At 43.6% G+C, this 27,832-nt stretch overlaps 6 protein-coding genes across 10 annotated transcripts; 5 read left to right on the top strand and 1 right to left on the bottom strand.

The window, feature by feature from the left end:
- Nucleotides 1-134: 134 nt before the first annotated feature.
- Nucleotides 135-2,690, top strand: ttc1 (tetratricopeptide repeat domain 1). Its single transcript, XM_057054382.1, has 8 exons — nucleotides 135-241; nucleotides 677-1,165; nucleotides 1,293-1,353; nucleotides 1,429-1,541; nucleotides 1,675-1,711; nucleotides 1,792-1,940; nucleotides 2,093-2,147; nucleotides 2,244-2,690. The coding sequence occupies exons 2-8, from the start codon at nucleotides 686-688 to the stop codon at nucleotides 2,375-2,377; spliced, it is 1,029 nt and encodes a 342-aa protein (XP_056910362.1). The 5' UTR covers nucleotides 135-241; nucleotides 677-685; the 3' UTR covers nucleotides 2,378-2,690.
- A 59-nt stretch (nucleotides 2,691-2,749) lies between these two features.
- pfdn1 (prefoldin subunit 1) lies at nucleotides 2,750-3,975 on the bottom strand. The gene is made up of 4 exons (XM_057054387.1): nucleotides 3,807-3,975; nucleotides 3,133-3,299; nucleotides 2,970-3,054; nucleotides 2,750-2,897 (listed from the first exon to the last, which is right to left on the bottom strand). Exons 1-4 carry the CDS (start codon nucleotides 3,837-3,839, stop codon nucleotides 2,814-2,816), a joined length of 369 nt encoding a protein of 122 aa, XP_056910367.1. The 5' UTR covers nucleotides 3,840-3,975; the 3' UTR covers nucleotides 2,750-2,813.
- Nucleotides 3,976-4,451: 476 nt separating this feature from the next.
- Nucleotides 4,452-7,754, top strand: zgc:110540 (deoxynucleoside kinase). Of its 2 annotated transcripts, XM_057054386.1 has the most exons (8): nucleotides 4,477-4,709; nucleotides 4,959-5,077; nucleotides 5,204-5,287; nucleotides 5,380-5,489; nucleotides 5,577-5,724; nucleotides 6,246-6,361; nucleotides 6,645-6,744; nucleotides 6,817-7,754. In XM_057054386.1, the coding sequence occupies exons 1-8, from the start codon at nucleotides 4,628-4,630 to the stop codon at nucleotides 6,841-6,843; spliced, it is 786 nt and encodes a 261-aa protein (XP_056910366.1). In that variant the 5' UTR covers nucleotides 4,477-4,627; the 3' UTR covers nucleotides 6,844-7,754. The 2 variants fall into 2 exon arrangements, with proteins under 2 accessions (XP_056910365.1, XP_056910366.1); XM_057054385.1 differs by lacking the exons at nucleotides 6,246-6,361; nucleotides 6,645-6,744; nucleotides 6,817-7,754 and having other exon boundaries at nucleotides 4,452-4,709; nucleotides 5,577-6,121.
- Nucleotides 7,755-8,677: 923 nt separating this feature from the next.
- Nucleotides 8,678-14,999, top strand: oatx (organic anion transporter X). The gene is made up of 16 exons (XM_057054374.1): nucleotides 8,678-8,899; nucleotides 9,202-9,362; nucleotides 9,448-9,603; nucleotides 9,673-9,746; nucleotides 9,818-9,947; nucleotides 10,406-10,509; nucleotides 10,602-10,756; nucleotides 10,858-11,026; nucleotides 11,107-11,224; nucleotides 11,303-11,418; nucleotides 11,671-11,725; nucleotides 12,178-12,337; nucleotides 12,564-12,672; nucleotides 14,046-14,124; nucleotides 14,309-14,436; nucleotides 14,560-14,999. The coding sequence occupies exons 2-16, from the start codon at nucleotides 9,336-9,338 to the stop codon at nucleotides 14,699-14,701; spliced, it is 1,722 nt and encodes a 573-aa protein (XP_056910354.1). The 5' UTR covers nucleotides 8,678-8,899; nucleotides 9,202-9,335; the 3' UTR covers nucleotides 14,702-14,999.
- A 133-nt stretch (nucleotides 15,000-15,132) lies between these two features.
- On the top strand, nucleotides 15,133-20,453 carry pwwp2a (PWWP domain containing 2A). The gene is made up of 2 exons (XM_057054363.1): nucleotides 15,133-16,641; nucleotides 17,205-20,453. Exons 1-2 carry the CDS (start codon nucleotides 15,671-15,673, stop codon nucleotides 19,078-19,080), a joined length of 2,847 nt encoding a protein of 948 aa, XP_056910343.1. The 5' UTR covers nucleotides 15,133-15,670; the 3' UTR covers nucleotides 19,081-20,453.
- A 657-nt stretch (nucleotides 20,454-21,110) lies between these two features.
- On the top strand, nucleotides 21,111-27,724 carry slc23a1 (solute carrier family 23 member 1). 4 transcript variants are annotated; one of them, XM_057054371.1, is made up of 16 exons: nucleotides 21,111-23,119; nucleotides 23,194-23,359; nucleotides 23,469-23,516; nucleotides 24,078-24,236; nucleotides 24,360-24,517; nucleotides 24,593-24,681; nucleotides 24,763-24,830; nucleotides 24,898-25,079; nucleotides 25,387-25,507; nucleotides 25,583-25,739; nucleotides 25,853-26,000; nucleotides 26,070-26,175; nucleotides 26,519-26,648; nucleotides 26,726-26,869; nucleotides 27,191-27,286; nucleotides 27,352-27,724. In XM_057054371.1, the coding sequence occupies exons 3-16, from the start codon at nucleotides 23,499-23,501 to the stop codon at nucleotides 27,576-27,578; spliced, it is 1,803 nt and encodes a 600-aa protein (XP_056910351.1). In that variant the 5' UTR covers nucleotides 21,111-23,119; nucleotides 23,194-23,359; nucleotides 23,469-23,498; the 3' UTR covers nucleotides 27,579-27,724. The 4 variants fall into 4 exon arrangements, with proteins under 4 accessions (XP_056910351.1, XP_056910349.1, XP_056910353.1 ...); XM_057054369.1 differs by having other exon boundaries at nucleotides 24,075-24,236; XM_057054373.1 differs by lacking the exon at nucleotides 23,194-23,359.
- Nucleotides 27,725-27,832: the final 108 nt, after the last annotated feature.

Below are 27,832 nucleotides of genomic sequence, written 5' to 3'. Positions count from 1 at the left end.
TGCTCGACCGAGTAAACTGATCTGGTCTCTCGACAACGTTGGATTAAGTTTAAGGCAATTATCTAAACATTAGACTGTAAGCCGTTGCAGTTACGACCCCTGACCACAGGGTGGAAGTTATGCACTGTTATCATTTACAACCGACATATAAACGCAAAGAAGAAGAAAAATCTCCGGAAGTGGTGGCGTAACGAATTATAGGTTGTTTATGAAGCGCTTCGTTAGCTAGCTTCTTGAGCAGGTAAGAACAAAAATCACTTTATATTAACATTTTCTAGTTATATTTTTTATGTCATTTTTTATCACACCATCCCCCAAACTTTACTTACGATATCTCCGCGATGTGTGACGTCAGGTGGTTGACAAGGTGCCTGAAAAACAGAGCCAGGGGTTAGCTCAGTTGTTATCCCTCTACACCGATTCATGACGCCCTTTTACAGTAAAAGTCACGATTCAAGAAATCCTGGTTTCACTTTCACCAAAACTTTGAACTAAATTACAGCAGGAACTATATAAATACTAACATTTTTGATATCCGGCTCCATGCAAGTGTGCCCTACTCATTGACGGTCAGGATTGTAACTTGTCATCTAAATAAAAATATTTTAAATATGTGATTATATGATGGGAAAAACCATGAGAGCCTCAGTAGTGCTGACTTAAACTTGTGTTGCAGAATTATAGTATGACCAGTCAAGGAGGTAAACATATATCAACAGAACAGGAAAAGGAAGAAGAAAACTTCTATGACTGCCAAGAGATTATAGAAATTCCAGATGGAAGTGGAGGGGAGAGTGGAAAACAAGAAAAAGCAGGCAGTTTGGAGGACTTGAAGAGTACTACACACAGACTGACTGATGTAAGAGTCAGCACGCAGGGAGAGGAGCAGGTGAATGGGTTGCAGGAGGACCTGCAGGACGAGGACAAGCCAGTCAACAAGCTGCAGGACGAGGATGAGCCAGTCAACAAGCTGCAGGACGAGGATGAGCCAGTCAACAAGCTGCAGGACGAGGATGAGCCAGTCAACAAGCTGCAGCAGGATGATCAAGACAACGCACTGCTGGATGATTTAGATACTGAACTGAAAGAAAACAGCAAGGAGGTTGAGTTTGATGATGACTACCTGAGGGAAGTAGAAAAGGAGCTTACCGAAGAAGAAAAGGAGGTAACAGTACCACCATTGCTTGCCCACTAACCTATTAATCTGTCTGGGTGAATAGACCAGAAAAAGAGGCAATAAATATATAAACCAGAATAAAATATTGACATCAGGCTTCTGTCTTCTGTTTCAGAGTCGACGCCAGCAAAGTTTAACTCTGAAGGAAAAGGGAAATAGCCATTTTAAAGATGGGAGTAAGTGAAATTATCATTTCATCATGTCAGTATATAAACCAGTACAGGCTACTAAACTAGTTTGTCTTTTGGCAGAGTGGCTGGAGGCAGAGCAGAGCTACAAGGAAGCATTGGTTTTATGTCCAGTTTGTTTCAGCAAAGAGAGAGCTGTGTTGTTCTCCAACAGAGCAGCTGCCAGATTGCATCTGGTAATAAACTACTAGTAGCATGCAAACAACTAAGTAATATTTTCTAATTAAAATCCTAAAGATACCACGTGGTACTGTTTAGGATAACTTAGTAAAGCTGTCAATATACTAACAGTACCTGTCTCTCTGTCAGGACTTGAAAGATCAGGCCATTGCTGACTGCTCCAGAGGTGGGTGATCATCATTATTTAGCTGCACAGCAGTAAAACATTAATAATGTCTCTAATAATTGATTTTCTGGTTGCTCTAGCAATAGAGCTCAATCCAGACTATGTCCGTGCATTGCTGAGGAGGGCAGAACTTTATGAGCAGACAGAGAAGCTGGATGAGGCCCTTGAAGACTACAAGAAGGTTCTAGATCATGACCCAAATCAGGCTAGTGCCAGAGAGGCCTGCATGGTGAGTTCATTGACTGCATGGCTGAAGCGGCTCAGGTTTTTTTTTCTGTTGGGGGCAGCATGAATTGGAGGCCTTATATTTTTTTGAGCCAACAATAACTTGTTCTAAATTATTTCTTAGAAATAGTGACTTCTGACCTGTCTTTTTCTCAGAGGTTACCTCAGCAGATTAATGAGAGAAATGAAAAATTAAAAGAGGAGATGCTCAGTAAGTGGCAAATAATTGTTTTCTGTTTATGAATTTTTATATTAAGTTGCACCATTGATGTAAAGGAAAGTAAAGCATTTGTCTGACACATTACAGGTAAGCTGAAGGACCTGGGGAACCTCGTCCTCAGACCCTTTGGACTTTCAACAAACAACTTCCAGGTGAAGCAGGATGCCGGGACAGGTTCCTACTCCATCAACTTTGTCCAGAATCCCAACACCAAAAGGTGACATCACAGAGGAAGAAGCTCAGTGAGGAAATTAAAAGCTGCTGGATTTACTTTGGAGCCTCTGATCATGTACATCTAGTGAATGTCTTTAAGACATATTTGTGAATAAATTCTAGCAAACACTGAAAAACGTCCTGCCTCAGTACTTCTGTCATAGTAATTTTAAAACTGTCTGCATCCCCAAGACTTCTGAAGTGAAGATTGTCATTTGCTTCCACTTCCCTCACAGCACTGACCTGTTTTCATGCCTAAATGCCAAAATCAAATTTATGTTTACTGCTAGATCTGCATTAAAATAAATTAATCAGAACCCAGCCTCTGGAATCTTCACTTGGTCTTTTTGTTTTGTTGTGCAAAATAAATAAAATGGACACTTGGTTCAACATTTTAATCTGAACAAAAGCACCTATGAATATATTACATTACAAATAATGAGATCACTGAGATCTCCTTGCCATCAGCATCTCTCTGATGTTGTCTTCTGCTTCCTTCACACTGCGTTCAAGGTAGACCTTCTTTTGCTGGAAAACAAAGATATTGTCACCTGATGGACACCACTAAGCAGCATGCTAGCTATATTATTGTAATAATACCTCCAGTTCTTTAATTTTCTCATTGGCTGTCTTTTGTGCGTCTGTGAGGTTATTCTCGATTTCCTCCTTTGACCTAAGAATGAACCTGAAAACACACAATGTAATTTTCAGTTGTATTCATCGAGATACGATGACAACTATGTTAGTTGTGTTGGAGACTCACATGCGGCCAACTCCTTCGTACAGCCTTGTGTTGTCAGGCAGAGAGGTCATTTCCGTTTGAGTGAGACGAGCATGTTTCTGAACTTTAGTTAACTGATCGATCTGCAGGTCTGCCAGTCTTGCTTTCTGCTGCGTGTCAATCACCTTTGCCTGCAGCTCAGTGAAAGCCTGCAGGAAAACATATCACGTTGATTAGAATAACGAGATGAGTTGAAACTTTCTCTTATTTTGAGTAACGCTGTATTCGTACGTAATTTATTCAAATTTTAAAAACGTAATGCTTGAATTTTTACAATAATAATAATAACATTATAAGTTCAAGTTCAATAATAAATAAGCTCACTCTTTGTTGTCAAAGCTACCCTGTCGCAGCCTTGCTGGACATAAAACAGAAACAATGAGCGGGCATCAGGCTCACTGAAACGAGTAACACGTCAACATATATTTTAATAGTTGACAGCTTGTGTTCTTTATGTTCAACTCCTAAGTGCCTATGAGCGATGTTAGCTTCACGTGTTAATGTATTTTTGGTATGGCACAACTAAATTACTACTTATAGTAATATATATATATAACTAAATATAACTTCGCCTTAGTTTATATATTCACAAAGACAGAACATCGCAGTAAATGTCGTGAGAACCCATAAACACTGTTATGGACACAATTCGCTACCTTTTTGAGCTCCTCGTCTATGGTTGCTGCCATTTTTACCAAAGGGTGGACGCTCCCTACACACTGCGCATGCGCCGGTCACTTCGTCGGCGCTCGTGTTCTTTCTGCATGCGCAGCCCACAGCGCCATCTGCTGTAGCGGGGTTTTTTGATTGATCATTGTTATTGTCCTTATGAAAGCGCAAATAAAGAAAAACGTGAGAGATATGCAATAAATAAGAACAGTTAATAGTTAAACATGCATTTTTCCTATTAATATACATGTACAATGCGTTAGAGGTCTTAGATGCGAGATGTGTAATAGTAATGCACGTTAAAATAAAAATGACAACGCGGTCATTTTGATGAAAATTAGACTGAGTAATTGTTGGCTAAACCATTATTACTTTCGCTGTCGTCACGGGCAGTTATAATTTCTGTAATCAAGAACAAAGTGGAGCATCTTGTTTTATTCAGACAAGATTGGATATCTGAAATCAAAATGAGTGAGGTCTTGGATTTTGGTCCTGAAAAGCTAGAGACATCTTAGTATGATTCCTTGAATCAAAAAGAGAGTCGTTTTTTATCTTTTATATTAAAAACGTGAAAAATTGAAATGATAGCGGAGTGGAGCATCATGTTTTCAAATCTTTGAACGCTGGAGTGGAACGGGGCGTTTCTATTGGTTTGTCAGATATAGCCCCGCCCACTGGCAACACACGTTGCTCACCGGAAACTGGTGTTTCCCGTGCGCGGTATTTAAACTTTGTTAGCAAACAGTTTTCACGCGGAGCCCAACCAAATAAGCATCTATCAGGACTGAACCGAGAGATTCTTTCAAAAATGTCGACACTACCGAAGAGAATTCGTTGGAACGGCGGCGTCTCTCGCAGAGGAAAGAAGGTCTCAATCGAGGGAAACATCGGTGAGTTTGACACACTGATTGAGTCATAGTGGGATTCAGTAGTTCACGACTGTAGCCAGATCGTTGGAAACTTTATTGGGTTGTCATTTATGGTAAAAGGTGGAATCCGCTTTTGCCTTCAGAATTGTCTTAAGTCTTCCTGGTATACCACATTTAACACAGTGTTGGAAACATTTTTCAGATAAAAGTTATTTTGACCATGTCTACATGCATTAAGATGCTTCCGATGTGTGCACGTGTGTCTCACAGCTGCAGGAAAGTCTACTTTTGTGCAACTTCTTCAGGGAGCATCAGAGGAATGGGAGGTGATTCCTGAACCTATAGGAAAATGGTGTAACGTGAAGAAAGATGGTGATGACATTTACCAGGTAAATTTATAAGACACGGGTATAAATGAGCCAGCGGTTACGTTACTGTTCTAGAATTTTTTTTGTTTAAAGAGTAAACGATTCTTGGTTTAATGGAGCTGCTTAACTTTGTCTTTATCTGTGTAGGAGTTGAGCTCCTCTCAGAAGAGTGGAGGAAACCTCCTTCAGATGTTGTACGACAAACCGAGCCGCTGGGCCTACACCTTTCAAGTAAAAGCACCGGAATATATTGAATATATGTTGAGGATTTAGTGATTTTGTGACAACTAACCTGTCTGTCTGCCTGTACTCCTGTCTGCCAGAGTTACGCCTGTCTCAGCAGAGTTCGTTCACAGCTTCAGTGCCCATCAGGTAAACTCCAGGATGCTAAAAATCCCATTCAGTTCTACGAGCGTTCCGTTTACTCAGACAGGTAATGACACACACCTGAGATGGCCTAAATACACGCTCGGATTTAGGGGATTACGATCATCCCGGGTGTCATCCCCACTGTTTATAGGTACGTGTTTGCATCCAACCTGTTTGAACATGGCGACCTGACAGAAACAGAGTGGAACGTTTATCAGGACTGGCACAGGTGGATCCTAAAGGTGTTTGAACCTGATATTGCTCTCGATGGCATCATTTACCTGCGTGCTCAGCCACAGGTACTGCCCCTACTGTTATTAACACTACATCTGCGGCCACTGCGGGATGCAGATGTCACTCTCACAGTTATTTATAAGTGTGTTTTAAAATGCTCAGCATTGACCAAGATGCTGTACACGATGGAGCTGGATCTAATACCATTTGGTAGGTCCTTCCTCAGTTTTGGGTCAGCAGGATACACTGAAGAAAATCCCATTCAAAACCTTGGAGACAAAAAAAATGTGTTTGTCCTGGAGCAGATAGGATGACAGTGCAGGAAGGATAGACCTGGTGGAACGTGAGCTCCCTATTTAGTGCCAGGGAGCAGCTGATCCGCAGAGTTGAACTGCTGAGAGCTAGATTTAAATCCACATATAAAGAAGAGACCATAGTCCTGTGTTAATGCCATAAAAGCGTAGAGAATTGTCTTTTTTGTAATCATTGCAGCAGTGTCAGTTTTGCTGCAGTTTTGCTACATGATGCATTAAAGGAAATGAGTATTGAGGCAAAGCCTTCAGGCTGGACATCACTGTGTTTGCAGCGCTGCATGCAGCGCCTGCTCCACCGGGGCAGGGAGGAGGAACAGGGGATCCCTCTGGAGTATCTGGAACAGCTTCACTTCAAACACGAGTCCTGGCTCTACAACAGGAACATGAGGTATGAAGGGTACTGAGCACACTCGCCACGCACACATGCATCAGCATATTATATGATGGAAAGTCCTATTGAGATCACATTTTTAAATTCCAGTTTGCGTGTTAGGCTCGATCATTTCAATCAATGTAAAAAAAAAAAAAAATAGGAACCATAAAGTACATGGATAATAACCATATTTTTTAGTAAGCACAGTATAGTTTGGTTATGATAATCAGGTTATATTTCACTAGTCAAAGTAAAAGAACATTACTGCGTGTGCGTGTGCGCGCGTGTGCGTGTTTAGGCTGGACTTTAACTACCTGAACGACCTTCCTGTTCTCGTTCTTGACGTTGACACCGACTTCCAGAGCGATCGGATCAAACAGGAAGCCATCATCCACGAGGTTCTGCATCACTCTTCACGCTTGTTTCCTGTTTCACTTGACTCTGCTAATCTGGATCATTTTGTCCTTCAGGTCAAAGAGTTTCTCACCACGTTGTAGAAAGATCATCTGTCACAGCAGCCTGTGGATTCATCTGATGAACTGTGTTTTAAATGTAATTTATAAATGTGTTTTATATACCGTATTTACTACAGCTTGATTCAGTCACAAGAGGTGCATGATTGTGATTGTGAACATTGTTTATTCTTCATTGTTGATGCTAGTTTGTCCTGATACATCATGTCTTTGAATTTAAAAGGCTAATTATTACTTTTTTTATTACTATATTCAGTAAATTGTGTGTAACTGGTGTTAGGTAAGCTAGAACAAAGTACACAATGTTACAGTGACATTTACGCATTTTGCCCTGTGGTTTGATGTCATGCAGCTTGCAGTAACACACTGACACCGCAGCTGACAATCATTGAAAACCTTAAACTTTTTGGTGTTAATGTTCCACAGTTAAAGGTGATGATTCTGCATGACTCGGCATATTCCATGCAAACCGTTGAAGTCCTTAAACATTTATTGTCTTTCATCAATGATGGGGGGACACTACATTTAGACTGGATGCTGTCTGATGAAGAAGTCATTCTCTTTCTTTTGATTTAATTTGCAATGACTCAACAGAAGAAGGGATGATCCCAGAAGATTTCACTTGAAAAACATTATAGGAGCTGAACTTTTTGTGCTTTATAGTCGTGTGTCTTCTCTTTAACCTGTTTAGTAGTTGTAGAAGCATCCTGGGTTTCCCGCAGCCTGGACAACATCTGAAACCCACTACCTGAACCTTTAACTGGGTTTACTTGACATCATCTGGAAGCAGGAACCTTTTGAGGGGCAGAAACTTTGGTCCTCGAGTCAATTCTCATTAACAATGCAGCTGTAATAGTTGTACAAGCATCATCTGAATGTTTTCCTTGTGTGTGTGTTTTGAATAATTTCTTGGAAAGTAAATCTTTTGAACTTTGGCTGGAGCTTTTCTTTGTTTCATCTGTTCCATAGTTCCTCATTCTCATTTTGTTTTGAGCCTTCGGTACATTTAAAACCCTTTCGTTAACCGCAGCATCGGGCAATCGGTGTGCTTCCTCAGCGGGTCCCATCATTGATCATCGGTCAATAATCAATCTTTAGATCCCAGTCAGACCTTTGAATCTGTAACACCTGTCAAGACTGTTCTATTTCTGAATTTAGAGGACTTGCAAAGCAAAGTTACTCTGAATTCTCAGGGTTTAAGTTCTCCATTAAGATAAGGGTCAAAGGGTATCCGTGGGTCCAAGAGTGATGTGGCATGACCTCTGTCACGTACATCTAACACACGTTAATGTTTATGTGACGGCCGTCCGTTGTGTGCACATGCAGGCCACCGACTCTTTATAGATTACATTTGAACAATGTAAATATGTAGCTTAATTGTTCAACCCCTCGTGCAGCAGGATTCAGCCAGTCGAGCAGATGATGCCGTTGTCACTTAGACCGCGCGTTCTTTCATATTTCACCCTTTTCTGAATAAATCTATTGTGTGTTTACAAAGGATGTTTTTGTGAGGATGCCGTCTTTTACATCATCACGTGTTGGACACATGTCTGTCCAGTTTGTCCCCCTGGTCCTTGTTTATGGGGTTGAAACCTGCTGAGTGGTTTGTTGACCGAAGCTCAGTCGGATGAATTCCAGGACAGGAAAACTTCAGACGCTCAGCGAGATGTGAGAACAAGAAAACAAACAGGATGCACAGAGACAGGACTCCCAACAGTGGGGAGACAGACCTTGTCTTTACTGCAGCCTGCCACCAGATGACAGTCAAGACACGTCAGGCTAACCTGTGATTTTTTTTATTTTTTAATTATTATGTTGTTTTTAATCTACAGAAGATGGCTGAGACATTTTGCCCCAGAAGGGAAACGTAAACGCTGGCAACAAAACACACAACTAAGTGTTTATGGCTCCAATTAAGATTCAAACAGGTAGATAGACAAGCAGTGTGTATTAACTTTCATGTTGCAAGTTACTTATTAATTTTCAAATGTTCCTATGCTGCCCTCCCTCCTTCTCTCCGCCCAACTACTGAGCTCTCTGCACAACCCCAGCGCTGCAGTCATCCCCCAGTCTGCAGACTGTAAGTACATTTTATCCTCTTTTCATTCCATTTTACGCTCTTGCAGCTCTAGTAAGCCTTTAATAACGATCACCAGACTGCAAACAAATAGTTTACATTTTCAGAGTTGCTGATAACTTTATCAAGTTATTAATAAATGTAATTTAGCCGTAATCTACAATGTTCAAGCTTCGCTCAGTGTCTCCACCAACATTTTGATAGGTTGGTGAATATTTAGTGCTGTTTTACTGAGATATAGAACAGTTTATTATTATTTTTTACTAATAATAGTTACTATTTGTATTTCTTCTTCTTTTTAACAGGAAAGTTGCAGGTTCACTCAGAATTAAACTTAAAATCTGCAAACAAAAGCTTCATGGTTTGGTGGAGCAACTGAGAATATGAGAAATCATTTTTAGAAGTTTTTAAAATATTTTGTTACATTTAAATTGGAAAGATGGGCTTCAGTGATCTGCTGCAGGAGGTGAGTGATATTAGCTGAAAACATCTTTGAAAGCAGTGATGCAGATATGTAACTGCTTCTCGTTCAACATGGTTGTCATGGTGAGGCGGGAGGCTTCGGCAGGTTCCAGTGGATGCATGTGACTCTCATCAGTTTACCAGGTTTGCTGATGGCCAGTCAAAACCTTCTGAACAACTTTGTCTCAGGTGTACCCACCCACCACTGCAGCCTGCCGGCCAATTACAGTTTACCAGATTACCAGGTAACCTTCGGCTCCTGCGAAGCATCGATTTGAATGGTTTAGTTAGATGAACACGATTGTTTTCTTCAGATTGATGAGAAGCAGCTGGTGAAAGCATTCATCCCTCTGGACCCTTCAGGAAATAGATTAGACCGCTGCCGGAGGTAAGAGTTTTTGCCCATTTCCTCTCAGCTCTCGCTTACTGACATCACTTCCTGTCTCCTCTGTTTCTCAGGTATGTGGAACCACAATGGCACTTATTAGTGACTAATGGCTCGGCTAACGTTAGCCACCTAAAGACAGAGGAATGCCTAGATGGATGGACATTTGACCATTCTGAATTCCTGGCCACCACCATCTCAGAGGTACAGAACCCCCCCCCCAAAAAAAACCAATCAGACTGCACCATGTTGCTACCACCCTTAAGGTGACAAATTACTTTATTTGGTACCCCCACAAAAATTTATGGGATGCCACTGACACTCAAAGAGTTCTAGCTCTTGTGGCCATTCGGTGTTTTAATACTGGCTAGATGGCATAAATCTCTTCTCTTCGGTCCATGCTGTGTTTTTTTGTTTTTCCGTGCAGAGACATCATAGTTCATTCACATGTTGTAGTTGTTGCTGGTGGTTACTAGGAAACTCAAATAGTTCTTGGAAATGTAGTTGTTGTCTTGGAAGTGGTTCCTTAGGAGGCTAAAATGTGCTTTAGCCTTGCATATACAGTAAGAGAATCTTTAGGGTGTTGAAGGGATATTTGTAGATCTTTTCTACTGACATCATTTAGATTCTTCATGATAATCCTCATAATTTCTTTCTCTCAGTGGGGCCTGGTGTGCTCTCTGCGTCCTCTGAAGCAGATGATTCAGACAATCTATATGGGTGGAGTTTTAACAGGAGCCATCATCTATGGTGGCCTGTCAGACAGGTGACATGCTGTGAACTGATGTTCCTGCTCAGCATCTTTATCATAACAGTGTATCCCATGTCCAATCAACCAGAGTCTGCTATTCTTTTCAGGTTTGGGAGACGGTCTGTTCTGATCTGGTCCTACCTGCAGCTGGCCATACTGGGATGTAGCGCTGCCCTTTCTCCAACATACTCCGTTTATTGCATTTTCAGGTTCCTTTGTGGGATGGCTGTGTCTGGAATCATCATTAATGGCGTCTCACTGAGTAAAGGCCAACTTTTGTGTTACTCATGAAGTGCAGATTCATTTTTATTTTATTCTCAATGATTTTCTTTCTGTCTGCTTTCTTTTCTACGCTGTTTGCAGAGGTGGAGTGGATCCCAACCAAAGAGAGGACTTTAGTGGGGACGCTCACATCCTTCTTCTTCACCTTTGGTCAGCTGATCCTTGCAGGGCTTGCCTACTGGTTAAGAGATTGGAGGAAGCTGCAGGTGGTTGTCTGTGTACCTTACTTCCTGTTCTTCGCCTACAGCTGGTCAGTGGAAACTTTTGAGAATCAGCCTCTAATTTGCTCTGCAAACGTGAAGGTCATTTATCTGCTTTGTCACTGATCAGGTGGTTTGCAGAGTCAGCTCGGTGGTTGGTTCTGAACCGTCGGTCTGATAAAGCATTAAAGAATCTTCACAGAGTCGCTCGGATCAACGGGAAACCAATCAACCAGTTAACACTAGAGGTCTCCTGTGTGCTCACTGTCATATGTGACCATATGTGATAACCTGTCAAAGACTGATATGAGTTCCATGTGATGCAGGTTCTACACTCCCACATGAAAAGGGAGATTGATTCTTGCCAGTCCACGTTGACAGCGTACGACCTTGTGAAGACCAGAGGGATGAGACGCATCTCCATCTGTCTGATGGCTGTCTGGTTAGATAACTCATGCTGCTTCTACCTGTCCACCTGTCTTTTTGTCCACCTGTCCAGTTGTGTTTCAATCCATTATTTGTGTTTATCTCTATCTCTTATCCCATTTACTTATCTGTCTGTTTTCCTCTCTATCTTCCCACCTGCTCAGTAGATGTGCTGTTATCTTGCTTAAATATCTTTCTGTTCCCCTGTCTGGGGTTTACTCCATCACGTGTGTTGAGGTCCAACATCAGCAGCTGTCCTCTTCTGCAGGTTTGCCACCAGTTTTGCGTACTACGGTTTGGTGATGGATCTGCAGAAGTTCGGGGTGAGTCACTTCCTGAGTGTTGAAGCTAACTACAGCTGCAATAATATCTCACTGCCCACCTGTCACTGGAAGTTTTGGTCACACAGCGTGATGGCAGTCAACATGATTCTCATAGCTTAATTGTAACAAGAGTCACCAGAGATCTGATCTGACCAGACAGAACTATTTATGAGAATTGAATCCTAAGTATCAGTTTATAGGTCACGTTCTTTGGGTAATCCTCTAACAATGTCCTCAAACAACACATTGGCTGCTTTAATACTGTTTCTCTATTAAACTTCAACTGTGGTTTAACTGTGATCATTTGTGCCACAGTTGGGAGATAACGGAAAGAAGGCTCACAGGTCATTTGGATTGTTGACTTTGAGTGGATAAATGTTTTTGTTGTCAGATCTTCCATTACCTCACTTTGCCTTTGTCATGCTGAGCTTTGCTCCTTTTGTGTGTTCCAGGTGAGTATTTACGTGATGCAACTCATCTTTGGAGCCGTCGACATTCCTTCCAAACTATTAGCACTTGCCGCGTTAACTTACCTGGGAAGGAGGTATTCTCAGGCAACTTGTCTCTTCATGTCAGCCCTCGTCATCTTTGCCAACATCTTCATCCCTCCAGGTGACCTATGCACAATCACACAAAATAAAGTCATACCTCTAATGAGCAGGTCCTCACACAGCACTTACAAGGTGACAATTTACATCAAAATTGAGGCTCAGGCCCTTGTAAGGTGTTAGGTTTTTTAGAATACATTTTTTAAGTTAACAACACATTACCGAATGGATCCCAACTTAGCTCAGATGGACACAGATCCGCGGGCACTCAGGCTGTGATTTCCCCACAGATATGCAGGTGCTCAGGACTTTGTTGGCATGTCTTGGTAAAGGCTTCACCTCGTCCTGTTTTACTGTGGTCTACCTGTACACTGGAGAGCTTTACCCTACTGTTATCAGGTAAGACTGCAGACTTTAGGGCCACTTTGGGGGCACTTTGGTTTCTACACCTTGATCAAAGGCCATCTGTGGTAAAAAAAAAATTATTAACCTTTGTTTAACCAGATATAACCCTTTTCAGATCAGGATCTCTTTCACAAGGGTGACCTGGCCTAGAGATCAGCTGCACATGTCATAGGAACATTCAAAAGAAAGTGATAGCATAGGCCAAAACATACAATTGCAAAGATGCAATGTTGGTTTAGAATAAAAAGTGTGGGAGCTGTGACAAAACAACAAACATCAATTAAAAAGTTAAAACACACGCTGTCTGTCCCACAGGATTGAACAGAAGGCTCCGAGCGCAATGACTTCAGAAAGTTTCAGTTTAGTAGAGCATTCCATAAATTAGGGTCAACCAATGTGTTTACCTGCGTGCACTCAGAGAAGGCAAATTTTAGTTCATGTACAATTTACAAGAGACGACTACAGTCAGTGACAAATCTCAGTGCCAAAAGAAAAACACAGTGTCCAAAGACTGATACACCCCATAGTCAAGAGTGGGCAAGTTGCTGTCATTAATTTTTGTCTGACCCTGAGAGAGAAGCAGGTTCTAATTCTGAAAAAGAATGCAAGCTTCACCCAAAGTTTAGTGAGTAAATTATTAATATGCTCTTTAAAATAAATTTCCTCATCTAGGATGAAACCCAAGTACCGGTACCTGTAATTTAAAACACACTCTATAGGTTGTCCTTTGGATATTACAATATTTGTAATGTTCTGTAGTTGCACCTAGAGAAAACCATTAACTTGATTTTATCTGTGTTTAAAACAAGTTGAAGATCATGTAAACGAGACTGGGTAACATTAAATGCAGCCTGTAAAAACTCAAAGGCCTGAGTAACTGGGGTTGAACAGCAATAAATAATAGTGTCATCTGCATATAAATTATACATTGCACTTGACAGGTTATTACAGAGATTGTTTATGTAGATTGAAAATAAAATGAGTCCCAGCTCTGATCCTTGGGGCATCTTTGGTAATGTCCAGAAAAGAAGAGTTCCAGCCACCTGAACACATTGGACTATTGTATAGGTAGTTGGTAATCCAGGCGTGTTTAGATAAGACTATGTAATGTGATGTATTCAACTGATCAGAAAATCAGAGTTAAAAACAAACCAATAGGTTTTACATTTTATTTTTTGTAGTACTTGTAACACATTTGTAATAAATTCTAAAATTTCTTCTTTCTCATTCTGGGGTTGGGAGTGTAGCCTGATGAGAAAATATTTGATTTTATGTTCAGCTGCAACTTAACAAAATAAAAAGCGAAATCTTTCTGCCTGTACTCCTGCCAGTTGGCACCGTTTCCTCATTATGTATGTTTCTTGTAGACAAACCGGTATGGGCTTCGTCTCCACCATGGCAAGAACCGGCAGCATGGCAGCCCCTGCCGTCCTAATCCTGGATGAGGTGACATAACAGATCAAAAAGACTGCATAAGACTGCATGAAAACATTTGATTAATTTTCTGTCTACACAAATACCAGTAGCTGTTGTACAAAACATTTCTATTTACCATTCACCGTTACTCTATTTATTATTGTATCACTATTGTTACTATTATTATCGTACTGACTGCATTTTCATCTCCCAGGTATTCCCCGCTTTGCCCAGCATAGTGTATGGTGGGGCGGCCGTTCTAGCTGGCTTTTTTGCCTGTTTTTTGCCAGAAACATTAAATGTGGAATTGCCTGACACCATCAATGATGTGGAAGATAAATGGTAAGCAAGTAGTGAGCAGTAATTAGCAATTTTAGTTTGCTCGAACTAGGGTTTTAGTACTGTTAGCCTATTAGGATTGTTGGCTCAATGAGTGATGTGATGACCAATGAGTGTAAACTGCAGGTCTGGAAGAAAATCCACTCCCCATCATCAGGAAGATGTCTCGTTACGAGAAGGTGGAGTATGTGAGCACGGAGACCAGGTCTCAGGTGTACCTTTAAAAGAACTGAAGGATGTTGAAGGGACTGGGCTCAATGCTCTGTGACCAATCAGAGAGCAGCAGCCAGAATCAGTCAGTGGGGATGAAGTTCAAACAATCAGACTGGAAAGACAAATCAGTTAATCAGGAGGCTCAAATCATTAATGACCTGAGTGGCACAATTTTAAGTTCAAGTTTGTGTCCAAGAAAAAAACATGTTCTAAAAAAAGATAATCTTTTGCTGAGTCTTCATAGATGTGTTGATTTGATGTTGGTGAAGCCATATTGTGTGGATGTGTGAAAGCTTCTGTAACTCAATAATCAATAAGTGGCTGTAACACATTAATAAAATAACTGATCCTAAGTTACTGTTGTCTGTGAGAGCATTACAGTTTAATCTAACCAGGAGAATTAGACAGCCACAGTAGAGCAGTATTTATACTGCAGTTATAATTGAATCACTTTTTACTGTCCGCCTGATATCAGAGCAACTCGAATGACCAACAATAATAACGGTCAAGTCATTACCACTGCCAAGACAATTAGGCAGAAGATTGATGTCCAAAAGAATACAACAACAATTTCGGTTAAATGAATTCAAGGGAGCCCATTAAGCAATATAGCATTAGAAGATGGCTGGATGTCTCAAATTCAGAAAAGTGACTTTTTTCCTTCTGTTTAGTGCAGCTTATCTCCTTATTGTGATATTTTACACATTTTCCCCCCACATCTTTGACAAATGTTCAAACTGAATAAAATGACATTGCTTAGTCAGGTAGACTATAAAAGGTGGATTAACCTTTATTGATTTCGAAGGATCATTTGCTCCAAATTTATTTGTGTGTGGTATAGAAAAGGACCATTGGCAGCGACCTCACACCTTTCCAGTCTCTTAAAGAATCCACCAATCAGAATCAAGGCCGCGCCTCCTGTTATTTGAGTGACAGGGATTTTCACCAATTGTAGTGATCTGCGCAGCTGGCAGAGCGGTGGGAGGGCGGGGCAAGCCGCCGCTCAGCAGCATAGCGGAAGAAAATGGCGGCCGTGGCTGCAGAGCCAGGAACTGCGGCGGTCCCGACAACAACAATAACAGCGGCGACGGACAGCGAGGGTCCATCAGATTCGGGCCAAACCGTCTCAGCTCTCACAGGAACCCAACAGGAGACCAGCGAGCTGCGGGAGTACAGTTCGTCTGTGGAATTAGTCGTATCGCGCATGGAGGATGGTGGAGAAGGGGAGGAACGCCGCCATGTCAGGCCGGAGCTGGAGCCATCGGCGGGAAAAGCCTTCCCTGATACAGCCGTTCCAGATGAACTAGCCAACAGTTATCCAGCGGATCGGATAAGTCTGGACCGGTTCTCCCCGGGTGTACCAGGTGACCCAGAGGGTGGCGGCAATGTCTCTGTTCAGGCGGCGTACCGCAGCATCCTGTCGGACTCGCAGCCTTCGGCCGTATTCTTACACTCCTTCCCGGCTCCACCCGCCGTGACCGAGGCTGGACTATCTTTAGCGGAACCGGCCGAACCGACAACCAACGTGACGACGAACCGGGCCGATACTGCAGATCGAGATCGAGGCTACACGGCTCTGAGCCAGTCAGAACTGAGGCCTGGCCCCGCGAAAGACGCCATGTTCGACAGTAACTCGGAGCGAGTGTTGGTGGCAGACAACCTTGATCCGGACTCTGGGTTCTGCAAGAAGGCATCGGGGACGGAGGAGTTGCAAAGTCGCGGTTTAAGGGACTCGTCTCCGCCCTGTAGATCACCAAAGAGGCGGCTGGTGTCGGACACTGTTAAACATGAAAGCCCTACTACGGAAGACTGTTTTCGACCCGAAACTGGACCTGATCCCGATCACAGTGCTCAGTCCGTCGTTTCTGTGCAAGACTTGAGTCCTGGGACCGAGGTCCGGGTGTCCCTGGACCACGTCATCGATGACGCGCTGGTGGTATCGTTCTGTGTTGGGGAGAAGGTATTTTCCGGGGTGTTGATGGATGTTTCTAAAAGGTGAGAACTGTCGTGTGTGTTCCACTATCGCGCTTTTTAGCATTTCCCTGCGACGTTCTTCCATGTTTGCAGCTCCACCAGCATCTCCTGCAGACATGTCATCTTACATGCTTACGCAGTATGTGAAGCTCAAACATAAGTTTCACTCTCGATGCCACGAATACAAACACTTTGTTCCATCTGGAGACGGTAACAGTATATAAAACTTGCATGTGTTGCCCTGTATTTCATGCCTTTTCCCCATATTAGACGTCTTAAAATAGTTTAGTTTTTAATCTAGCCATGATTTTGACTCATCATTTTGACATAGTTTTGAATCATCCATCCTCATCATCATCAGCGCACTCACAGCAGCCCTGATTACCTTTTCTGATTTTTGCTTTATCTTTTAATTAAACTGTCATGATTGTCGTCAAGCTCTGCTTCACTGGTCTCATAATTTTTCTTTGACCTCTAAAATCCCCCCCTTACCCCGATTTAGTTATGATTCATTCGTTGAACATGAATCGATTCCCTGCAAACTTGGGTTTTACTTGCTAAAACCATTTACACTTTGTTTTTAGGTTTGGACCTTATGGAATTCCTATCACAGTGTTTCCCAGACGAGACGACAGGACTCGGCCTCCGGTGTCCGTGCAGTCTCAGCCAGTTACTGCTGATGATGCTGATTCCACAAAACAGGAAGAGGTGACCATTGGTCCCGCATCACCCAATTCCTGGAACTCAAAACCACCACCGCTGTTCCAGGAGGGAGCACCTTACCCCCCTCCTTTGTTTATCAGGGACACCTACAACCAAGCCTTACCTCAGCCAATGCCACGCAAGATCAAACGGCCAAAACGTCGGTACCGCTATGAGGAACCGACTTCCATCATGAACGCTATCAAGCTCCGGCCCCGCCAGGTGCTTTGTGACAAGTGCAAAGGTGTGGTGGCATCAGGGGGCCACAGAGAGGCTCGAAGGGGTCCGGTAGATCTGAGGGCGGAAGAAGCTTCCCGGCGGCGGCGACCACCTGAAGCACCGATACCCTCAGAGTTAAAACGGCTAAGGAACGATGACAAAGCTGCGCGCACTACAACAGACAGACGCTCCTCATCCAGTATACGCGTGGCATCATCATCATCATCATCAACGGGAACTTCCTCTCGTCGTGTCCTGAGGGGGGTGTCTTCATCCTCATCCGCATCTTCATCCAGCCGCATTTGTCTGAAGAAGGCTCTGGCCAAAGGTTCTGCAGTTGATCGATCCAAAGCACAGCAGGTTCTCAAGAAGCTATCCAGGGGGTCGCAGCCTTCTCCACCACATCGCCGACCCAAAGACCAGAATCAAAAACAGGGTCCAAGCCATAAACAGGACCAGAACAAGGCTGTAACCCGGGCTGCCTCCATGAAGAGCCACAACCAGAAGATCCATTTTACGCGCCGCCTCAGCGGCGCCAACGTCAGCTCGACCTCTCACACACCTCTTCCTCCCAGAGTTCGCCTCAAACCACAAAGGTATCGTACCGACGATAGCCAGGTGTCCTGCTCCTCCTCCCCGCCCCCAACAAAACAGAGTACTCACGCGTCACCTCCCAAACCCGTTTTAGACCCTGACCCCTCACCTCCCTCTAACACAGACACGCCCACACCCGCTCCACCTCCTCCAGTCACACCTCCACCTCCGGAGGACAGCACCTTTGCAGATAATGTTTCCACGGAAACACAGGAGGTTGCACATGAGGATGGAGCCAAGCAAATAGGGGGAGGAGATCAGGGGCAGGTATTAAATCCTTCTCACTCCTCTTCTCAGGACTCCTGTAACTCAGAGTGGAGCTCTGGAGAAATTTTTGATGCCCCCCATGAAGTACCCCCATCCTCTTCTCTTTCTCCCCAAATTCCCCCTTCTTCCTCCTCTGTGTCCGCCTTAGGGCCAAGGTGCCCCTCTGTTTCTGCTCCCAGCACTCCAGCCTCTAAAGCTGAAGGCAAGGAGGTGCAGGTGGTTGGCGAGGAGGAGGAGGAAGAGGGGGTTGAACTAAAGAGGCGTCGCAAGTCTTCCACATCCTCCTCTTCCTCCTCATCTTCCTCGTCGTCCTCTGTTTTCTCAAAGTTGGTGTCCAAGTGTCTGCTCCCTGACGGGCGGACGGTGTGTGTGGGGGACATCGTCTGGGCGAAGATCTATGGGTTCCCCTGGTGGCCAGCACGCGTGCTTGGCATCACGGTGTCGCGGCGTGGCGATACCGGGCTGGCAGTGCGGCAGGAGGCACGGGTCTCCTGGTTTGGCTCCCCGACCACTTCTTTCTTGCCACTGACCCAACTTTCCCCCTTCCTGGAGAGCTTCCAGTCCCGCTTTGACAGAAAGAGAAAGGGGCCGTACCGCCGCGCCATTGCTGAGGCTGCCAGTGCTGCCAAGCAGTTAACGCCTGAAGTCCGTGCACTTCTCACACAATTTGAAACGTAGCATCAGCTACGACAGCTGATCCTATCCCTATCCCTCACCCCAACCTGCAATTCTCTAACTGCTGCCAGTACAGAAAGACGGGATGAGCTTACCCACCCCAACCCCCGCCCCCCTTTTCTGAGACTTATGCCTGTCTGTCTGTTAGCACGAAGCAGACCAATAGACAGTGTTTATGTTACTATGTCCCGTTCTTCCTGTTTAGAGGAGGGAGGGAGCTGTGTTTTGTTTCTGGGGTGAATTTTATTTTATTTTTTTCTTTCCCGTCATCTGTCAACAGACAGTCAGTCAGCAGCAGCAGCAGCGTTTCCACTGGCCCACCAAGCATTTGTGGTGCTACTGCACCTGCGTTAGTGTGTAGTGCGTTGGGTCTGATTTTGGCTGACGGCGTAAAAGGAGCAGTGGGATCATCTCCACTGCAGGAACTTCAGGGGGTCCCACTCAGCACTGAGCTGAGCTCCTGCAGTGGAAATGCGCCTGTGCTGCTGTCACACATTTACAAACATCAGATCAGTGATGTAACCAGATTTCGGGGTAGACTAATGATGCTAATGCGAACCGGGGTTTATTTTTTTTAATTTTTTTTTTCGTCCAGAGCCATAGTTGCACATGCATTAGTTCATCTGGTTCCCATTCGGTGCGCTTCAATGGTGCGCTCCTTCGGGTCTTCTGGGCACGCTAGTGTGAAACGCTGTGACACTCTGACATGTCACTCCTCGATCTGTTAGTTTTCTGTGTTCGTTCCACTTCTGCTGAGAAATGTGTGCGTTCTTAATGCGTTCATTTTCTGACCTTTCTACTTTAAACTGTGAAACACCGTTGTCCAAACTGAGGCTCGGGGGCCCAAACGGGGCCTGGATCTGAGTCACTGAGCTTGAGATATTTATTAGCGTTCGTTGTCATTCACACACATTTCCGAACCTCACGGAAACTCAAGCAAGTCATATAATGTCCTATAGATCTGGTGATGTCAGACCGGGTCCCTGTAGTTGGGGCAAGTCTCTTCAGTCTTGTCTTGTGTCTGCTGACCGGATGGTTCTGTTTGAGACCCAGGAGCCTCAGTTAAACAACCTTAGACTGACAGACGGACAGGTAGGACACACTGACTGTTAAAGAGGATAGATGTTCTGCTCTCCTGACGATGATGATGATGATAGATAGAAGGTGGATTTTCCCTCTCTGCTGTTTGTACTTTTAGCTGTCAGACTCTTTACCGTCTGTTTGCAGATCAGAGATACTGAACCAGAAACTTTTGGGAGAAAAACCCCCTGAAACACGGACAAAAATGAGAATAAAAGAATCCGTCTGAGTCTATCTGTGTACTTGTTTTGTTCTGATGTTTAAATCTATTAAAAAAAAACCTGTCACACTTTGAATCGTCGTCACTTCATTCTTCTTCTGTGGGGATTTGACTCCAGGCAGGGCGGTGCCTTGCTCCTGGCACTTTGGCTTCATGTCTCAGATTTTCTCACCTGCAAACAGATGTTTAGTAAATGAGTCTCCAGAAACGTTTTTACCAGAAATCAGCAAAAAAAAGCTGAAACTATGTTCCTAACCTCCACGTTTCAGCATGCACCATGATGGTGAAATGCCGGATTTGATATGACTGCCTCAAATATGGATGATGTTATTGTGAAATTTCTGATTTTAGGTTAAAACGTTTCTGTTTATCAGAGTGGGAAAATACCAGTAGCAGCATTCTAATAGTAAGAAATGCCCATAATCATCTGTCAGCAGCTGCAAGCTCAGGTCATAACTTACAGCTCAAGTTAAAATCTACCTTTTCTGCTGTGTTGGCTTCCGTTTGTGATATGCACCATGATCCCAGTGGTGTATAAAAACATAACAGCTACAACATCAACTCTGAGAATCAACAAAATGACTGAAATCCAAATATTTTAGAGCCAAAGATGCTAAAGTGAAAGGAGTAACGCCCCTGCCTGACAGCTGCTGACACCTTTGACCTGTGTGTGCCGATCTCGGTGACCCCTGTCCCTCTCTGTCTCTGCAGCGCCACTCTGAAGAGCTGCTGATGCTGAGAATCCTGGCTTGTCATTGGCTGAGCGGCTTTGCAGCATCTGAGCACCTGGTGACAAGGACATGATTATTTAAGTGAAGAGTTTATATTTATAAAGAGAAGTTTATCCATGGTTGAGGGTTCCCACGGACACAGGATTTAATTGCGTCCGCCAATCAGCAAGTAGGAGATTTATCAATCAGGTCAGTTATTTAATGACTATCAATGTGGGAAAGGTAAGAACCAGTTAGCTTAGCACAATGACTGGTATCTGAGGTAGCCTGCTAGACTCCGTCTGATTGACAGGTGGTTTAACATTGAATTAAGGTGTACTTACGAAATAATTTAAGATTACGCTTGAATCATACTTGCATTTGTCAGGAACTTCTCCCAGAGTAGGCTTCCAACTGTCCAACTTCATTTACAAGTCTGTTTTTATTTTATTTTTGAAAAAGAAATAGAACATTATTAAAGCAAAACTCATGAGTGACACAATCTGCAAAGGTTTAGTTTGATTTATGATACAGATTTGCCAACAGGGTGCAGGTGTGCTCAGGACTGGGAAGTGTGCATGTGCACATGTGGACATATCTGCAGTTAAATGTCATTTACAGGTCGGCAGCTTTTGATTGCTCTTTTTACATGTGACTTTTGCTGCACTTTGGTCAGCATGTCCAGCCACCTGCAAATGTGTAGAGAGGCCACAGATACACAAACACCAAAGCAACTCAAGGATAGCTCAGACCCAAACACTGCACATGCACATCGATGGGCACCAGCGTGTGTGCTTTTACAACTATTTAAAAATGTCACGATGCATTTGCAGATTGTATCACACGTTTAGATTTGCTACAATAAGAGCTCCATTCATACAGATACATGATGATGGGAGCGGTTTTGGCTTTTATTTTAAAAGAACTAATCATGTGAATGAAGTTCCATCTGTTATGATCATGTAATAAATCGTACAGTGGATAGTGCTGAATTGGTGGCATTTGCTAGTATTTGCTTTAGCATTCTTCTGTAAATGAGACAATGCTGGGAACGTGCTGCGATATATTCTTTAAGCGAATGCCACTTCATCAACCTTCATCTTATCCATATTCAGTCGAAGGATTTATTATTTCTGCCTGTTTTCGTACATTCTACATCATTTAAGAAGGAATCCATGATGGGCAGGAGATTGTTCTTAGCTCAGGCCTCATGTCATCACATGTAAGAGTTTTTAACCCAGTTGAGGTGTGCACCACTTGTTTCCATGGTGATTTGCTTCAGCCACAGTACCCGGGATTATCCCATAGTGCAAAGCATTTATTGATTTATTTATGTAATATTTTCATGAATCTGACAGAAGAGGCCACCTGTCAATCTGGGACAACCTGTGTTGTGACCATGACTACCTGTAGCTCACCGCTGAGGTTACTCACACACCAGTAACATGACGTTGGCAGATGTAGGTTGACACTGGTCACTTTTTTCTGGTCCACTAACTAACTGCAACTCTTCAGAACTGGTGATCTGAAGGGTATTTCTATGTGGGTTGCATTATATGTTCACATTTATAGACTTTATTAATATATGTGTTATGAAAATGATGCAAATATATGATGGCAAAATTGTAATATTGTGCATAAAATCCAGCTGATGAATGCAATAAAAAAATAGCTGCATGTGTAAAACTGGATTTTTTTTTATTATTGGATGAGTTCCGGTTTGTAATTGATAAATCTAAGTAATGGTAATTCACATACCAATAACATGACATTCCTAAGATCTTACTATAACTCTTGTTTACATCATGACCATAATATCATTAATTAAGTCACATGAGCTCAGCGTTTTTACAATCACAGTTCAATCCTGTGATTACGCAACCTTTCTATCACCCTGCAGAGGATTCACACATTAAGGTTCACCCTGAAATCTGCAGCACCAGATCCAAACAGGGTGGGGTCTGAAAGCATGTGTGGGGTTGGATGACCTGGAGGACGTAAATGATCTCTGGACGCTGTCTTCTTCCAACAGGTGAGCAGTTATTGACTTTAAAACAGCTTCCAACAGTGGGGATACGGGTGAAATACTAATTAACTTTATTGCAGCAGCAGAAGAAAACTCAGATTATCTGCTCTCACACTGGACACTGAAGCCTTCTGTTCGGGGGCTGGGTGGCTTCAGGCATTAACCTCTGGGGCTAATCAGTAATTGATCACTCACTGCTGTATCAGCACACATGTTCTCAGAAGGGAAAGGAACAAAAGAGAACAGGTGACTAACTGCTGCTCATCTGATACCCTTTCATGTGTGTGTGATGGTAACGTTAATCTGTTCTTAATCTCAGTGGACTTTCATCCCTCTCTCACTCTCTTTTATTCAGTGTTTAACCCTCCAGGAAGTCGCAGGTGAAATGGCAGAGTGCTGTAAGGTAATGTTTTTCTGAATTATTCAATGGTACAGATGGGCTGCATGTCCAACCTTTAATTATCAATCTGCATGTAAAAATAAAATAAAAATGCATATTTAGATTTTTTTCAGACAACATGATACATTTGTTATTATTGTTATCAATATTGTTTGTGACCAACTCCAAATTTAATCTTCTCGCTATTATAAAATTGCTGCTTTACTAACTCAGTATTACACTTGATTTTGCTGATGCCAACAGTCATTTTGTCACTCCTCTCTGGCTGTAAATACATTGCAACTAAGGAATCATCTTGTTGTGATGTTTAATACTGTGGGAAATCACCACAATAATACTTCTGCCATCACATGGAAGAGTTAGCTCAGCCTCACTTGGCTGCTGGGATGTTTTATTTTGAGGGATGTTCTGTGAAGATCTTTAAATAACTCCCAAGCGAATCATCATCATCTTAACTTGTCGGGGAACTAACCAGTAAATTCTGTCAAATGTCTCCTACTGTTGTCTCTGTGTGTTTCCTCTCCACAGTAAATGTATAACGGGTGTGTGCATCTTTTCAAGCAGGGTCACAATGGTCTGGCAGAGGATCCTGTCTCCAAGGTACAACCAGGAGTCCAGAAGGAGAACAAACAGCCCGCCGGTGCAGTGAAGGCAGAGTCTGACATGATCTACACCATTGAGGATGTCCCTCCCTGGTACCTGTGTATTCTGTTAGGACTGCAGGTATAATAAAGCTCCACTGATTCTCTTTTGACCAAAGATTTGTAGAATGTTGGGCAGATGCCTGGAAGAGGACGACGTGTTTCTCCAGGTTCCGGGTGACATACTCTTCTGTTCTGCCCGCAGCATTACCTCACATGCTTCAGTGGCACCGTAGCAGTGCCGTTTCTCCTGGCTGAGGCCATGTGTGTCGGACGGGATCAGAACACCATCAGTCAGCTGATCGGAACCATTTTTACCACAGTGGGAATCACAACGCTAATCCAGTCCACTGTGGGCATCAGGTGAGTCTGCTGGCATCAGGAGGAGATACGTGAGCTGGCCTCTGATGCTGATGGGGTTGCCTTTGTGCCGTTTAGACTCCCTCTGTTCCAGGCCAGCGCCTTTGCGTTCCTCATTCCGGCCCAAGCCATCCTTAGTCTGGATCGCTGGAGCTGTCCAAGCGAGGGTGATACGGCTGCCCTGTTAATCATGTAAGATGGCGGAGTGTTGGAGGTCATGAAGTGATTTCCTGTTTGTTTTCCTGCAGAGGAGATTTATGGAAACTGGAGTGCCCCGCTGGACACGGCTCATGTCTGGCATCCCCGCATCAGAGAGGTGAGGGATGTCTTTGAATTTTAGCACAGCTTCAAAGGAACAACTGATAACTTGCTCATGTTTTCAGATCCAAGGGGCCATCATTGTCTCCAGCACCATAGAGGTTGTGATTGGGTTCTGCGGGCTGCCGGGTTTGCTGCTGGAGTACATCGGCCCTCTCACCATCACTCCAACCGTCACCCTAATTGGACTTTCTGTTTTCACCACAGCCGGAGAACGAGCCGGCTCTCACTGGGGGCTGACGGCGCTGTAAGGCTAAGCTGCCCACGGGTTTTTTAGATACAGAATGTCATCTTGGCCTTCTTTTAATGCATTAAATTGGCGAGCCATGTTTTATTGTTTTACCCTCGTCCATGTCAAAAGAGATTATGTTTCTGCGTGGAGTGGCTCTTTGTGCCTGAAGGCCGTGTGCTGTCCTACCGGAGATCTTTGACCTGCCTATTGCCAGCTCTAAGAAACTAAACACTCATTAACTACTATGTTGCATGTTAATAGATAAACAGACTCTCTCTCTCTCTCTTTTTCTTTCTTTCTTTCTTTCTTTCCCTGTACACAGGTGTATCTTTCTCATCGTGCTCTTTGCTCAGTACCTGAGAGAGACATCAATTCCTGTTCCATTTTACAGCAGGAAGAAGGGCCTGACCTCCACCAGAGTGCAGATATTCAAACTGTTTCCAGTAAGTATAATGACAACAGAAACCAGGTGAAGTGTCAGGTGATCAGGCAATTTGAATAAACCACACCCCTTTCAGATCATCCTCGCCATCATGGTGGTTTGGCTCGTTTGCTACATCTTTACTCTGACCAACCTTTTGCCGAGTGACCCCAGTCGCTATGGATACAAGGCTCGCACGGATGCCCGTGGTGACATTATGACTTCAGCACCCTGGTTTAGAATGCCCTACCCTTGTAAGTGACCTGAGGTCAGCCATTGGTGGGCTTCTTAGCTCCCAATGGAGGCTCGACCGCTCATAAAAAGTTCAGCATTTCATATCACGTTTTTCCCTTTCTGTCCCTGATAGGCCAGTGGGGGTTGCCAGTGGTAACCGTTGCTGGGGTGTTGGGAATGCTGAGTGCGACCATGGCAGGTATTGTGGAGTCCATTGGCGATTATTACGCCTGCGCTCGTCTATCTGGGGCTGCGGCTCCTCCAGTACATGCCATCAACAGGTGAGATGAGATTTTTTGTTTTCTTAACAGTCTCCTCATGAATCTGTGAAACGGTTTTGTTCTTTTCAGGGGAATCTTCACTGAGGGCGTATGCTGTATCATCGCGGGACTGTTAGGGACAGGAAACGGCTCCACGTCTTCCAGTCCAAATATTGGCGTTCTGGGAATCACAAAGGTAACTGAAGGCCTCTGCAACTGACATACTGGTGATGTCCAGCAACACAGAGCAGCTACTTAGAGACACAATTACAACTAAATAATTGCATTTTATTGGTGCCTTTTATTATCTGAGTGATAACAGTTCATTCAGTACATTTATCATGATAAAGCCTAAGTGAGCTCCAGCTCCCTCTGCAGGGTGCACGTGCCAAATGGAAATGATTGCAGATCTAAACAAGTAGAAGTAGGACACCAGTACAGCTAACCAACAAGGAGGAAGACTGGAATGAGAACACGTGACCTCAAACTGGACTTTTCTGGCATCAAGTCACATGACAGGTGTTTATGTTTGTGTGCAGGTTGGCAGTCGGCGCGTGGTGCAGTATGGAGCAGGCATCATGTTTCTGTTGGGGGCTGTCGGGAAGTTCACGGCTCTGTTCGCCTCCCTGCCGGACCCCATCCTCGGTGGAATGTTCTGCACTCTGTTTGGTGAGTCACACCTGGGTTAAATGCAGCTACAGATGTGTTGGCACCATAATGACAACTCAGGTGTGTTGCTGTTTCAGGTATGATCACAGCTGTCGGCCTATCAAACCTGCAGCTGGTGGATTTGAACTCCTCCAGAAATCTTTTTGTCCTTGGCTTTTCCATATTTTTCGGTCTGACTTTGCCAGCATACCTTGATGCACATCCCAAATCTATTAACACAGGTGAGACTGTGTGAGTGTATGACAGTCCCATAAAGTCTAATTAAAGTTGAGAACACAAGTGCTTCTTACAAGAGAAGATACTGGTGGAATATTGCAAAGGTTTTAAATGTAAATGAGCTAAAATGCTCCATTAGCAGTAAGAAGGAGCAGGCTACCGCGCTACAAATTACCAGTAGCAGATGACGTCTGTGTCCTGCTGTTTCGTGACTTGGCTTTAATCCAAACTTTATTTATGTTTCATGTCAAAACAAAAGCCTCCTAATTTATGATTGTAGACAACATTTACACAGACTTGTCTGCTGATCACAACTGTGTGTTCAGGTGTTGCCGAGCTGGATCAGATCCTGACGGTTCTTCTTTCCACTGAGATGTTTGTTGGAGGTTTTCTTGCTTTTTGCCTCGATAATACGATCTCAGGTAAGGCGTGCACAGTCAGACGCTGCTTAATGATAGAAATAAAGACAAATGATCGTGTGTTTCAGGTACTCGAGAGGAACGAGGTTTAGTCCATTGGAGGACTTCTTCCTCTTCTTCCTCTTCCTCCTATGATTTTCCTTTGGGGATGAGTGTGGTCAGGCGAGCTCGCTGGCTCAGGTGGTTTCCCATCAGCCCCACGTTCACAGGTTTTCAGGCCTCTAACAACCCACCAGCAGTCAAGGAGGAAGAGGTGGAGGGTGCAGACATCACACTTGCCAGCACCAAAGTATGATAAAAAAAAACAACAACAAAGTGCCGAAGCCAAAGCCCTGTGACTTAATGTTTTAATCAAGTCACAACTGTTGTATGAGAGACGTGCTATTTATTTCTTGACCAGCCGAGGCTGCATTTATTACTAATTAGACAAGTCAGAGACACTGTTGTGAATTTGTCTTTTTTTATGTCACATGACATTAGATGATGCTGCTCTCTATATAGGTCAAATCATTTGACCAAAGCGCGATCGTGTCTTAGAAAATGTCGGGA

Source organism: Takifugu flavidus, chromosome 14, assembly GCF_003711565.1.
Source record: "Takifugu flavidus isolate HTHZ2018 chromosome 14, ASM371156v2, whole genome shotgun sequence".
Lineage (NCBI taxonomy): Eukaryota > Metazoa > Chordata > Actinopteri > Tetraodontiformes > Tetraodontidae > Takifugu > Takifugu flavidus.
Note: the sequence above shows the minus strand (reverse complement) of the source record. Positions and strands in the feature narration are given on the sequence as shown.